The sequence below is a fragment of the Triplophysa rosa genome, linkage group LG2 (assembly GCF_024868665.1).
Source record: "Triplophysa rosa linkage group LG2, Trosa_1v2, whole genome shotgun sequence".
Taxonomy (NCBI): Eukaryota; Metazoa; Chordata; class Actinopteri; order Cypriniformes; family Nemacheilidae; genus Triplophysa; species Triplophysa rosa.
In genome coordinates, this window is record NC_079891.1 from 25,881,627 (window position 1) to 25,896,315 (window position 14,689).

The 14,689-nt window shown below is 37.7% G+C and overlaps 1 protein-coding gene across 11 annotated transcripts in view; it reads left to right on the forward strand.

Moving 5' to 3' along the window:
- The first annotated feature begins 459 nt into the window (after nt 1-459).
- arvcfb (ARVCF delta catenin family member b) overlaps nt 460-14,689 on the forward strand; it is a 218,596-nt gene continuing 204,366 nt past the window's right edge. For 3 of the 11 annotated variants that reach the window (XM_057350777.1, XM_057350794.1, XM_057350814.1), the window contains exons 1-2: nt 461-902; nt 14,137-14,236. In XM_057350777.1, coding sequence (XP_057206760.1) covers nt 14,203-14,236 — 34 coding nt within the window. In that variant the 5' untranslated portion in view covers nt 461-902; nt 14,137-14,202. Of the gene's footprint in view, nt 903-14,136; nt 14,237-14,689 lie in introns of all 11 variants that reach the window. The other 8 variants (XM_057350842.1, XM_057350804.1, XM_057350862.1 and 5 more) reach the window with 6 other exon arrangements.

Below are 14,689 nucleotides of genomic sequence, written 5' to 3' on the forward strand. Positions count from 1 at the left end.
GTCAACTGAACATTATTAATTTATGAGAATTGTGTCAAGTGTACTAAGTAAATACTCTTTTATTTAATATATGAATTATACATTGCCATACAATTGTTTGACATGTGTGTATTATTTGTTTTATTTAATTGCATACGTAAGTTATATAATTCGATGAATTAACTTTCTCTAAGCTATTGATCCGAATTTTTAATTCTGTCAAGCATTTTGATTTGTATTGGCAGAGACATGTAACCAATTAAAACGCCGTTCTTTAACGCAGAGATTCACCAACAAATGAGGATAAATGATTTACCTCAACGGCATGGGGGCGGGATTTCGAAGGCGTCTTTCATTAGATATGCTGCTGTCTGATAACCCTTATTACGTTAATGATATTAATTCATTGTCTCTCAGGACTGGTTACCAACATTGGTAACTTAAATCCTTTACTTGTATCTCCCATAGCAAAGAATGGCGGAGCAACTTTGTCAAATGTCTAGTTAAAATGGTGATGGCAACATGAAGCTCATTTTGTGTGTGTACTGAACTGCGTGTGTAAATTAATGCAGTACCGTGGTAAAAAACGTCGCTTTATCTGTGCACAAGAGCTGCAGCTCAGCGCACTTGTAGTAGCGTCCACAGGCAGTCAGAGTCAGCCTCGGAAGAATCCAATAAAAGTGAGAGGGTTTCTTTGTGTTGCCTGTACTGTAATCATCGTGACATTTTACGAGTCACTTTTTTCCATTTAAATTCTGTCGTTTGTTTCCTGTAATAACACGTTTGGTTTGAAAAAGTGAGGAGTGAGTTGAAAAATCCGTGGAAGATGCAGCAAGCTCATCGTGGAATCATCCGCTCATACTGTTGACAAGTTGAAGGAGTGTGCTGCTTGCTGCTGTCGTTGTAACTCACAGAGGAGCGAGGTAAGGTTCTTCTGCTGAACCATTTTATCTTCATGATCATTTAAGCGGAAATTGACCAAATATTTCATTGCACAAACCCGAAATGTGTACGTGTACTGTATTGGTAACGTTATACATCAACTGACCGAGCGAGCGTTCGGGTATTTACACATCAGTTGCAATTGTTGTCTATATGAAATATTTGCTACAGTGTGTTTTCATATATAACCAGTAAGTACTTCACTAATAATATGTGCGTTATGAATACGGCATGCATCACTTGGTATATCCTAACTGGAACGATGTTTGTTTTAGGCAGCGCATCACGTTTCATAGTAACACGCGTGCACGATTAGGTGTAGCCCTTTAATTTGACCGTAATAATCATTTTTATTGTGATTAACACGCGTTAAAAGCGTTCGAGTGCAGGGATTTAGGGCTAAGTGGGAATAATGCGCAAGAGAACTAACCACAATGAAGGGTTTTTGATGTGATTATGATCTCCGTTTCAAAACACCGAGGTTTCAGCCTGTCGTAGTAAAAAGTGGTCCCTAATGCATACAGTATGACGTGATTTCAGTTGAAGATAAAGCTTGGAGAGTTGGTTCATAGGCTATTTTGTGCAAAATGAACGAATTAATGAGCAGTCTCGATCTTATATAAATGGTCTTTTAAAATGGTCTTACAGTGTCTAAAGGAATCATTCTGGTTTATTAAACTAGTGGGTAAATTTATAGCATTAACATTACAAATTTCTCTCTCTCTCTCTCTCTCTCTCTGTATGAAACAAATAGCTGGAGTGACATTGGTGTGCATGAATGATGGCATGTTGGCAGAACTTTGAATGTTACTGTAGCAGGCGTCATCAATTAGGATGTTGTGTTTATGATTTTGTGTTTGTTTTTACAAAGGACCTACACAAGCAGATGTTTTTACCTAATAAGCTACTAACATCATTGCGTAATGCAATTATTCTGAACTTGTTGCTTCATTAGCTATTTTCCACCACCCACTCAGGGCGCTGTGATGTCATAAATATGCATTTCCACTATAATGTGCTGAATTGGTTCTAAAGTACCTTGCATGCTTCTTCTTGTAAAACACAAAAGCTTGAGTATTTGTGAATAACCCTTTTAGATGTGTTCATTAACATATTAAAATTTAAGATTATTAAACCAGACAATTTAAACGGTAGCTCAGTGGTTAGAGCATGGCGCTAGCAATGGTCATGGATTCGATCCCAGAGATTGCACATACTTAGAAACAAATGTATGGTATAATGCAATGTATATCGCTTTCATCATTGCTGATGAAGCAGTTGGTGGGCATATCCCATCAGTGTCTGATTTACCTCTTTCCCCCTTAATCCTTTAGTTAAGCTTGAAATGAGCTGTGCAGCCTCCTTTCATGAGGTGACATTTCCGTGGGTGCATGTTAGGTTAGGCTAATGCTCAGCTTGACTTTCAAGTGCACATGTAAACCTGCTTTCACTTTAGGAGCCTTTACGGTTCATTAGTGTGACCGGAGAACACTTGAATATGTCCAAAGTCATCATAACATGTTGACATAATTTTCTCGTCAGTTTGAGCTGAATTGTTCTCATCCTAGTTGAGACAGTGAGTTTAAGTCAGGCAGCGCTGTCATTCATGGCACATTGAGCAGCTTTGCTTGTCAGAGGAATGCTGAAATATGAAGGATTTAAACTTCATGCATAGAGATACCCTTTGTTATAGTTTATGAAAGTCATATTGTTTCTGAAACTTTTGTTTTGATGTGGCTCAAGGATAGATGCCGTGAAAGTCATTTCATTGCTTATTTCATCAGGTGGTGCATTTACATACATATATGAAACGAAACAATGTTGCAGAGCAGGCCAACAAAGAGCATGTGCTTTATTGCGCTTCAGCATTTTACAGCTCATGACACTGACCTTTTGGCACATAGATGAGATCTTGAGTCTTGAGCAAATTGGGTGAGCTTCAGAGATGCTTTAAGCATCAAGCCATTTCTTGGGAGAATGCTGATGGTTCAGTGAATTACGTTTCAGACACCTTCATTGCAATTTATTAAATTGGCGCCTATCTATAATTCAGCCTGTGGGTGGTCAGTTGTCTGCTGAGTTGCCTGATGTGAAGGATTGTGGCAAGGTTTCCTTCATAAAGTGTGCTGTTTGATAAACTTTTCATATATGGCTCCTTATTAAAATATGGAAAAATTGTGAAGCAACGTTTCAAAGGTTCACTTTCTTTGACTGGTAGTCTCTAAAGCTTTTCTTTTCTTTCCTTCTCTGCATCTTTGTCTTGGCCTCGCTCTGGTACAATAGCAGAGGAATGTAAGCCCCGAAGTTTTGTCTGGAGCTTATTTCATATGTTAATGAAGTGTCCTGATTATATAAGCAATTTATTTTACATTACAGAATTTTTTTCTCATTTCTGCTGTGTTAAACAAGCTTGATCTCGTAGGAATTTATAAGTGGCTAGAGGCTTATTCAATAAGTTCAATGAGAATCATATTCAAATGTATGATTCAGAGCTGCACGATTAACCGTTAGAAGATCGCGATCTCATTAATGAAAATCAACGATTCTCGTGTCTAATTTACCTCGGACTAAAATCATAACGCTTCAATATGTGCTGGTGCTGCCGCAGAAGCAGAAGTTATAGTGAGACATTTTTAACCACAAATTCCGCAAGTAAAGTGTTTTTTTTTACTTTAAATGCAAAAGTTTAACTTCCTAAAAAGTATTAATGCATTGAACTAACGTGTACTGTATATGAAATATTTCTCAGTAAAAAAAATTCATAAGGTGACACTTACAATTAAAGGTCTTGCCTGATATCTACAGACTGCTTGAAGGGGTCTTTAAAGAAAGACACTACTGATAAACATAACAACGCAGTAATCTCACCTGTAAACAGTTTAAAATAACTTTGGCAACTTGATGAAAAGCTCTAATAGCGCAGCTTCTCTATTAGCGTAAATACTGTGATAAGCGCCACACACTCTGATGACGTGTTTTACCGCAATGACGGATATAAACGCACACTCGGATTGGTCAGCGCTACAAACTGTCTGCAATCGATAGTTTCGTTTCAAACCAGTCTAGTTAAGATGTGAAGCATATTCAGAACAATGTAAGAAAGACACTCATAAGAGCAGTTTTCTTGTCAGGCTGTATTTACTCTATATGTTGGTCTGTTGTTTGGTGTGAGATTAATTTGGGCAGCGTAGGAGCTTGTAAACGCGTCTCATGCGTGTGAGTTGGCAACTCTCTGCTTTAATCCCAATACTTCTGTGATCATTGGACTCCGAACTAATGATAGTGTGTGGTTGAAAAGACTGTTTGTGACGTCGTTACATACCTTATGATAATAATGCTATCACTGTAGGTTAACCATAAAACATGTAATAATTTTGAAGCAAAGTCCTATGTATTACATACCTAAATAAAAAAAATTTGTCAGAACCTCTAGTAAATTATGTATTACTTTTAGTCATCATTTTCAGAATCGTAAAAGAATCGCAATCTCTATTTGAAACAAAAGAATCGGGATTCTCAATTTATCCAGAATCGTGCAGCTCTAGTACGATTATTAGAAAAACACCATGCTCACTCAGAACCTCACTCGCGTTGAAAGCAAGTTGTACTATAATGTACAAATTACTTAAGAATTAGCGTGAGATTGTCTTTGTTAAACCCATACGTTAATAGCTTTGGTTTGCAGTTACATTAAATTCAGTTTAAATAGTGTAGTCTTTTGTAAAAAGAAGCCTTAGTTGATCTTAAAGTGATGAAAATGAAAATTCTTTCATCATTTATTCACCCTCATGTCGTTTCAAACCTGTACGACTTTCTTTCTTCTTCAGAACACAAGAAGATATTTTGTAGAATGTTGGTAACCAAACAACGACCAACATTCTTCAAAATATCTTCTTTTGTGTTCTGTAGAAGAAAGCAAGTCATACATGTTTGAAATGACAAGAGGGTGAGTAAATAGTGACAGAATTGTCATTTTTGGCTGAACTATCCCTTTAACATTGATTGTAAAAAATGACCTCAGGTTTAAATACACTCATCAGGATGCACAATTAAAAACAATGCATTTTTGGTTTCATGGTTTTTTGTCATTTTATTTGACCAGCTTTAAATGAAATGACCATGGGAGGTTTCCTTGTGAGAGTGAATGAGTCTTTATGACCACACACCTGTTTGATGGCGCCGCTTGCCTTTCTGTCCCAGGCCATTTGGTATGCTGCAAAAATCCACGACCGGGTGATACTGACTCTCCTTGGCACAGTTTGTGGCACCTGCTCTGAATAATCCTTCCCGCTAAATAGCTTTTTTCTGTGGTATTGCTGATCAGAAGTCTGACATCTTAATGTTCTAAATGTCTTTAATCTAGATTTATTAGCTAATAAATTATGTTTAAAAGTTTGTCTGCTCGAAGAAAGCAGGAATTTAGTATGCGGAGTGCTGCTGTGAGACTGTTTGTTTGATTGAGAAGGTCTAGGAAACGTCAGGCTTTCCTCAGATTGAAGGACGATGCAAGCATACGTTTTGTTTCCGCAATTCAAAACTGAATATGGTTGTTTTTACAGACCGCTCATGCTAGGATCAGTGATAAGAATTATGGGCCTTTGATATGAATTATTAAGATTTTGTTTTAACGTTCCCCTGTGGTGAAAATCTAGTTTCTAATGTTGTTTATATGTCTATGTAGTGTTTTTTAAATGCTTTAACCATGTGCTAATTATAAATCATTTTAAACTATTGTAGAGTATTTTCTCCCAAAAAAACTGCAGTTTACCCAAGACAGTTTTAAAAAATGTCATAACCCTGTAACCAATCACGTTAACTCCTTTGACCCATAGATGTGTAAAGATGGCGCATAGACTTGGCACTGAAACGGTCGCTGGTGCTTCAGCTCTGCTTATAAAACACGAGCATGAGCTGCTCACACGTCGAATGAGGCATCTCCGCTTCGGACCACATTACCTCCTCGGGGTGTGCATTAACTTTCGAATAATTGAATGGCCCGTCTTCAATTATTCCGCTTATACCACGGTTACCACACCACAGGACATTGTTCAAATGTTTAATTTCATTGTTTGTCATGTTATCGTCTTTTAAACACAGTTGATGGTAGGACTACTTTCTTGCGCATCTCATTTCAAGTGTCCGTTAAAGCGCAACTGACTCGGAAACTTGAGCCACGTGGTGGGTGTGTGTGTGTGAAGCTGCGTTCAGATTACAAGCGACAAAGCGACATGATCCCATTCATTTCAATGGAGAGCTGGAGACTTCTGGCAACACGAGCAGTCGCAATCGTTGGCGACCGGATGGGCGTGTCTAGCGACGCGACAAAGTTGAGAAATCTTCAACTTCATGCAAATGAAGAGCGACTTTCAGAAGCGACAGCCAATAGGAAGATGGTAGATCTAACGTGATCAGTGGATGTCATCAATCAGGCAACCGCTAGTGGGAATGCCCACTGGCGACTTGCAGCGACAAAGTCGCTTGTAATCTGAACGTAAATATATCCGCTCAACCAATCACAGCACACCATTCCACGCATTGTAAACAGTAATGGCGGCGCTCTGAATACGGTCGGCTCCTAGTTTCCCTGATCTACTTTGTACTTTGTGTTCAACAAACAAACAAACAAATGAATCATTTTGACGCCATTGATGAACCTGTGCTGGTTTCTGCGGTGGGGAAGAAACGTAAGCCATCGAAATCTAATTATTTACGTGAGGAGATTAAGAAGATGAGGCATTAATTTATAGCATTAAAAAGATGACCCGTTGAATTCATTTTAGGAGCGATGACTGAATGTATTTTTAGTCCAGTGCCTGTATGTAAGATTAGTATTGTATTGAGTTCAGAGGCTGTCATATGTGGATCAACTCACTTTGTTGTGTATTTTCAACAGTTTCAATATGAAAAATAACTTTTATATTGATTCAACAGATTTATTGCATTTTGAAAAAAAAATTGTCATGGATTTGTTGCATTTTGGGGAAAAAATTATCAGTTTTTAATAAATCTTTTAAAATCAAAATCTGGATTTGAATTTTTTATGTTACTAGAAACTTTGAATGTTTTATGTTACTAGAAACTTTGAAACAGAAAAAAGTGTTTTTCATCTTGCCACTTTCTTTGTAAAGAAAACACATTTTTACTCAAATTAATCAAAATGGATTTATAAGCGTTTTGGAACCAAACTCTTTATTTGTTATCAGTTATAATCAGCATGAAGAGGAAAACGAACCAGTAGGCTATCAGTGTTTATTAATGCATTTTGTTTTTCTGTTTAGTTATTTTATTTATTCGATTTCAACATATGTATTTCTTGTTTTTGAAATGCTTTGTTTATTGAAACGAAACTGCACACGTTTCCATTACCAGTACAGTTTGACATTATAAACGTCAGATCTAGAGCAGGGTCCTGTGTGCGGTGATGGCCCATAGGCTTCACTATAACTTTTCTGTTTTTTAAACTTGGCGAAGTGGTATGGAACTGTAATGCGGTCAGCAGACCTGGAAGTCCTTCATAGGTGTGCATTTACTGAAAGTTAATGCATACCTATAGAACGTTTGTCAACCAATCAGATTGAAGCATTCAACAGCCCCAATGTATAAGTACCAATAATCAATGGTCCGAGCTCATGCGATTGAATGGAGGCGGGACTAATTTGCATATTCATGAATCCCCGTATTCTAAATGAAGCAAGGCTGTAGAGTTACATTCAAGTCATTTAAGGCATGAATAAATTATCATCGCAAGAAAAACTAGTACATATACTATTTTAATGCTTAAAGATGAGTTTTAAGTGATAAAATTATCGAATGCAGTGGGACTTTAAGATTTTGGGATGATGAGAGGTGCAAGTTGGTTTGTTTTACAGCTCTGAATACTACCAAAAGGTCAATTACTATCAGCATTTTTAGTTTTGGTTAATAGGGCATACAATTATACATTTAAAAAGTTTAACGCCATTTTAAAGCAATTTGTTTTTTTGCGTTTTCAGCTAATAGGACATTGGCTGTGTACTAAATATGTCTTCCAGCTGTGCTCTGTCAGTGTTTGTCTTAGTTTCCCAATCTATTTCAATTAAGATCTAGTGTTGTCAAAAGTACCGGTACTTCGGGTCCAAGTCGGTACCTAAAAATAAAAAAGTTGTCGGTACCTAATTTTCATAAGACCCGGTAGCACCGACGTACCGGGTACTGATGCTCTGTCTGACAGGTTTTCAGTCGGAAACGTTTTATAGGCGCAATAAGACGTGATGAACGGGTAAACGCGGCTCCTATCCACAAGAGATGCGCACAGAAATACTTCAGATTCAAGTCATATCACGAAGAAAACGAACAGAGTTTTGTGGTGAAAGGAGGAAACATCCGGATTTAAGTTAACAAGTTCAAGCGGTAAGTTTCAAATTCTGTTCACGTTTGCATTATGAATGTTGTAGCATATGTTAAGTTAAAGGTTACGTTAAAAAAAACATCCCTGTTTGCGTGTTAATTTGTTAGCGCCAATGCTAATCCAGTCAAGTGTCCTTATTAACCATTTAATGCTTTTATAACTGTAATGGGGTAAAATAAATGGGAGGACAGGATGGGGTTTACAGTACCCATTTTATTTAGGCCTCTCTGAAATCTATGTGCTAGAAAACTATCATACTAACTGTATGACTAGCAATGTGTATGTCTTGGACAGATAACTCTATTAGGTTTAAATAGCCACATTTAAACTAAACAAAAATATATCTGTTGTATTTATTATTTTAATATACAGTTACCTTAATGTAAGTAATCTTGTGTAAATGCAGTATAAAAACTGAGGTTTGTTTTAATATTGCATATGCATGTTTGTAGTTTATTCTATTTGTCTTATACAGCAGCAGACTGAGGAGGATGTTCATCAGCATGAAAGACCCCAGTGAGCACCGTTTCAGCAACAATTAACTTGTATACTTCATGTATACAAAATGGCATTGCTTTCTATACATTTATATTAACAATGAGCTTTATTAATAAAATTGTGTTTCAATTAGCATGTACTGGTGTTTTGCTTTGGTACCGAAATTGATACCGAGAACCGTGGAATTTTACTGGTATTGGTACTGACTACTGAAATTTTGCTGCCGTGACAACACTATTAAGATCTCTGAAATAATGGCAAAAGTGTAAGACACTAATCTCCTGAATGAACGGTGAATGAGAAAATATATGTCAGGTTGGCAACAAGGAACACCTAATTATTGCTTAGAAAATATCTTTTCAGGCTCCGAAAATTCACCTTACATAAAAAACAGAAGTAATGAATTGTGTGTGTGTTAACCTGAGGAACTGTGTTCTTATTTACTTGTGTAGAGCAGAAATACAGTCCTTTAGAATATTTCATCTTTGGCACGATGACACGTTTGCTGGAGGTTAAGCTGTTCATCTTTTGATACATTGTTTGTTCATTCTAAGCAAGTGGCGATATCTCCCTTTTTATCTGTTAAAAAATATGAACGTTCTCCACATCTTTTGCACAGAAAAGTTGTCTTCTGTCTATCTTCACATTCTAGTATGAATGAGATTGGATCACATTTTAACTCCTGCACCCAACTAATCCTCTCTTCCAAATCCTTTCTTCTCCTCACTGTGTCGGGGCACAGGCTTGATTTATGAATATGTGATCTGGTGGAAATTTCCAGCCACATCCAGCACAGCTCACATTTCCCAGTCCTAGTTCGTCACCTGCTCTGTATCCTGGTTGGCAAAGATGATGCTTTCTGTCATTCTTGACCCTGTTCCAATGATGACACTATCCAAGCAGGCGGGTGGGACTTGTCCTGCGATGGTTGTCATGTTGTGGGTGGATTAACCCTGGCTTGATTATATCCAGGGATAAGAGCTGCTTAATTGTAATCACTAGAGTGTTCAGGAAGGCTAAAAGCTGCATTGTGTGTTGGTAGACGGGACAGAAATTAAATAGATGATGCTTCGCCTGGCTGTGCTTTTGGTGCAAAGCAGAGATGCACCAATGCATCAGCCACCAATACGTATCGGCATATTTTGAATAATTTTAAAACCATCAGTATATCAGCTATAGCACGATACTGATGTTTTTGTCAGTATAAAATGTTAATATTTCAGGATTCTGACTTATGGAATAATAATTTGGTCCACAGTTTATAGTTTACCTCTGTTTGAACTTTACAAAACTTGACGAGATATTAGTATGCTGTATTTGTAGCTGGAAGGCCTTTGGGTGAAGTATGTCCTAATGATTCAGACTGCATTGTTGAAGCACCCAGAGCCCCAGTGATGCCCGACTGATCTTTGCCCTCTGAAACACATCTTAAAGCAGACATAGGTCGAGTGAAACTACTCTCAGAATGTCTCATCAATTATTTGAGATTTTATACCGCTAGTTGTCTTTCTAGATCTGGCCAATAATTATTCGAAAACTTACTGTTTTTCCAGTTTTGTTATTTATAGCTGGCTTCTTGAGTTCTGAATGCAATTATGATGTGAGAAATTACTGTTTGGAAAAGTTTGTTTAAAGCCACAATACGGAAGAATTTTGTTATGAAATATCCAAAAATCACTTGCACAGTGTGATATATTTCATGCAGTTGTGTACTTACATTATCCCAAATGTTCCCAAGAATGTGCAAATCCAGAGAAATTCCTATTTAAAATAATGGCCCGTCCCTTGTCTCCCTTGTATTTGTCCAATTTCAGTGACTTAATATGCGGTGCTCCGCACTACCCTCAGTTTCGGGTTGTAGAAACTATGGCAACACGCAAATGCGGAAGTGGTTATATAGCATCTAGGACGCAGCATCTGTTGTTCCATTATTATGGATCACGATTACTCTTTGGTGAGTAAAGGAAACACAAAAAAAGTGTAAACGTAGGCCAAACGAGGCAAGCAGGCTTATGGACAAACAAAGAAATAAAACCAGTATTAATATCGGCGTGGCGTTTTCTAAATGGAGAGAGCTTCGCGACCAACTTGGACTCGACAGAGACTCCGCTCTCGCATGTGTTTTAATAGACAGGTAAGCACATTTTTTTTATTGTACACGAAATACTCATGCACAGATTATTTGAATAGTTATGAATGCAGTTATCCTATGAAATACAGTATATGTCGCACAAAAATATGTAGCCAATAACGTTACTTGTAAATGCTGTGGGTTCGTTCCAATTTACTTTTAAAAACGACTGTTTTAAACAGGTAAAACTGTGTAGCATTACTCTACCAAATCAATGGACAAAGTCCAATATCAGTTGCGTATAGCGACTGAAACGTAGCATTACATTCCACGTTTCTTGCAAGCTAATTCATTACGATGACATAAAATAAAACTAATTCATTACCTCGTCCGTGAACATGATGGGCGATCTCCATATGCCTCTGGATGGTGAAAACGACATGTCCCATGATTCCACTCTCTACATAACGTCATTTAGCTTCGCCTTTTGTTGTTGTTTCGAAAGTGCGCCATCTAGCGGTCCAAATATTCCATATTGTGGCTTTAATTAGCAGTGCCCAGACAACACTTCACTTCACCTCACTTTCTAACAAACTCAACACAGCCACAGCAGACTTGGCTTTTTGCGTTTTGAATACCAGCAATCTTAAAGGGGTTTTTCGGCGTGGTCTGCTTGTACTGAAAGGTCTTACGGCCATGATGACCATTTCAACATGACCCTTAAAACCCTGTCAACATTAATATGTTGTCATTTGAAAACTTTTATTCTCCCTTTTCGACTTCTGTCCACACCGAGACTGCATTTTTGTCAGTGAAAATGGAGCTTTTTGAAAACACTTGCCAAAGTGGATACATTTGAAAACGCTGTTTGGCCGAAAAAAAATGAGGCTTTTAAAAACATTGACATATTTTTCGTCATGTGATGTATTTGTTTTGGCTGCTTCCAGTTCGATAGCATTAATGTAAGTTTGTGCATACTTTATATTGCATTTTAGGAGAATTTTGAAGTACTAGAAGTTATTGTTTAACATATTAACATACCAAGATACAGTATGTTGTTGTTGTAATATTAGCTGTGTGACGGAGCAGTTTTGAGCGTCATTGTTTATCTGGAACCGCTTTAATATTGTACTCATCCAGATACTGGAGAGAGAGAGCAAGAGCGCGTTGGAGCTGAAACTGGAGAGCGAGTGAGCGTTTTATTCTTTTACTCAATGATGAATAAACTTTCAGTTAATCCGCGGGTCACATGCGTTCCGCACCAGAGAGCACGATCCGTACGGATCACGGATCATCCCGCGATCCGTTTCACCATGATACCACAGCGGAGAGGAAGAGAAAACGCGCGTTGTAGAGTTGTTTGTCCATTTAGGGCTGCTGTACAAAACATGGCGGCGAATTCAATGTATGTAGGCCCGCTCTGTATATAGATATAAATAGCTTATTCTAAGGTATTACAAACATAACGGTTCATTACGTAAGGTCTTTATACACCTCTGAAGAAATAGTTTTGTATATTATATTGCATTATCCATTTGCACAAGTGTACATACAATCTGTTTATTCTACTATATACTACCCTGTACAATGTCTCTTATATGTTATTATCCCCCATTTTCTGTAAAATAGTCTTTATTTTATATATGCACAATTTAGAATCTTTTAGACTGTAAATCGTATTATATTGTATTGTCATTGTGTTGAATGTCTGTACTAGAAGCTTCCAACACCAAAGAAAATTCCTTGTGTGTGCAAGCACACTTGGCAATAAAGCTCTTCTGATTCTGATTCTGATTCTTCTGATTTCTGTCGATAGATCCTCCTAAAAATGCCTTATTATTCCTTTAAGCAGTGGCGAACGTTTTGAATTCTGAAAGGTGCAGTGTGTTTTTGTAGTGCATTGATTTCTTATGACCCCTGAGAAGAAATATCTGCTGCAAACCTGGATTTTCTGCATGGTTCCTTATTGTTTTGCTCCTGCACACTGTAAGTACAAAAAAGCAACTGTAACGTCTTGCTGTAAAGACACCATTAAAAATTCAACAGAAGAGTTTTGTGAATATTTATGTACACAGCAAAATCGCCAGTGTTAAAACGGGTCAAATTAACTCTCACAGTGTTTATATAATCCACACTTTGAGAGTGTGGATTAGTATACACCGTGAGTGTTAATTTGACCTTTTTTAACACTGGCAATTTTACTGTGTAGCCATTTTACTTTTAGCAGATAGATACACACTTTAAGTTATGAGTCTCTGTAAACCCAGAGGAAAATATCACGCTCAGAGATTGCTATTTCATTGCTCAGGTGATTTGGTTTCGTGCTCTTTATATCAGCTTCTATTAGTATCAGCTTGTCTCCGATGTTTATCATAAAATTACTTCGGAGACAACTTTGTGTAGATCGCTGACTTGACATATCTGAGATCAGTTTGACTATAGTCGGAAAAATTGCTTCATAAATGTCTTTGTTCTGTTCTGTCAGATATTTTGAAGAATGTAGGAACAGTTCTGGGGCACTTTTGGCTATATTGTCATTTTTTCTTCTGTGGTAGTCAATGGTGGCCAAGGACTGTTTGGTTACAGGCATTCTTTCAAATATCTTTCTCTGTGTTCATCAGCACAAAGAAATTTATACAGATTGGGTACAACTCAAGGGTGTTTTTGTTCAACAATTATGACTCATTATGATTTATGATTTATTTTTGGGTGAACTTTCCCTTTAAGGTCTTAAATTTTAGTGGAGACATATGTGAGATATCTGAAGCCTGTTGTCTTTTTTTTAAGGAACAAGCTCTAATATGTACTGTACCACCCAAAGTTTCTGTTGCAATAAAAATTTGTTAACACAGGAAATTAAGCTGTGGTCGTCAACCTATATAATTTGCACTTTAAAAATGCGTTGCAAAGTCTAAAAATCGCCTGCCTTATTTAAACCGATATCGAAGAAAGATTTTTTACACGAGAGGATGTTTACCATCTCCCTCCTCTTTGGGTCTATGGCATCCCATTGTACATCGGGGACATGAAGAGCTCTTGCTGGTCATTGAAGTCTTTTAGCAGGAGACAGGATTTCTAAGCTTCATGCAGGTTTGCCTGAATGGCCTCATAAAGGAGCTGTCAGATAAATGTTTTTCTGCTAGCGCTTAAGACTGGGCAGGAAATAAAAGGAAGCCTCTGTTAGAGGCTGGATGTGGCAGGATGAACTGCCAGCCTTCCTATCAGTGGTTTCTTTATGCGTGTACCGTCTCCCTGGCAGACGCTGAAGCCCGGTCCAGCGCATGCGAGGAGGGGGTCCGAAGAACCCCAGACCAGCTGGAGTTGAATGCAAGTGGACTTGGTCTGTCGCATCTGTGATGGTGAGAGTAAAAACATGTATCATCTAAAAATACTTAAAAACTGAAACCATATTTCTATATGCTTTTTGCTTCTCTTGCATAACCTGTATTAAAATAAATTACAATTCTGTATTGCTGCCTTTGTAGAAGCAACTCCAGATCAGTCACTCATAAGGTTCCTTGATGACATCTGCTTAAGTAGGCAGCGAGGTAGCTCGCTTGGTTTTGGAACAGATCTAATGAAAACCTGGAAGGATTGAGATGAAAAGAGAGAGAGAGAGACATTGAAAGATAGAGCTATGGAGAGGGAGGGTGAGTTGGAATTAGAGACCTCATCCGTCACAATGAAATAGGATATGACTTCTGCTTTGTGGGGTTGTGAGACTGTTTAAGCTTCTCTCAGCGTGATTCGGTTCCTATTGTTGGATCTTTCAGCCATATCCTTTCTGGTTCATCTACATTTATACCATTTTC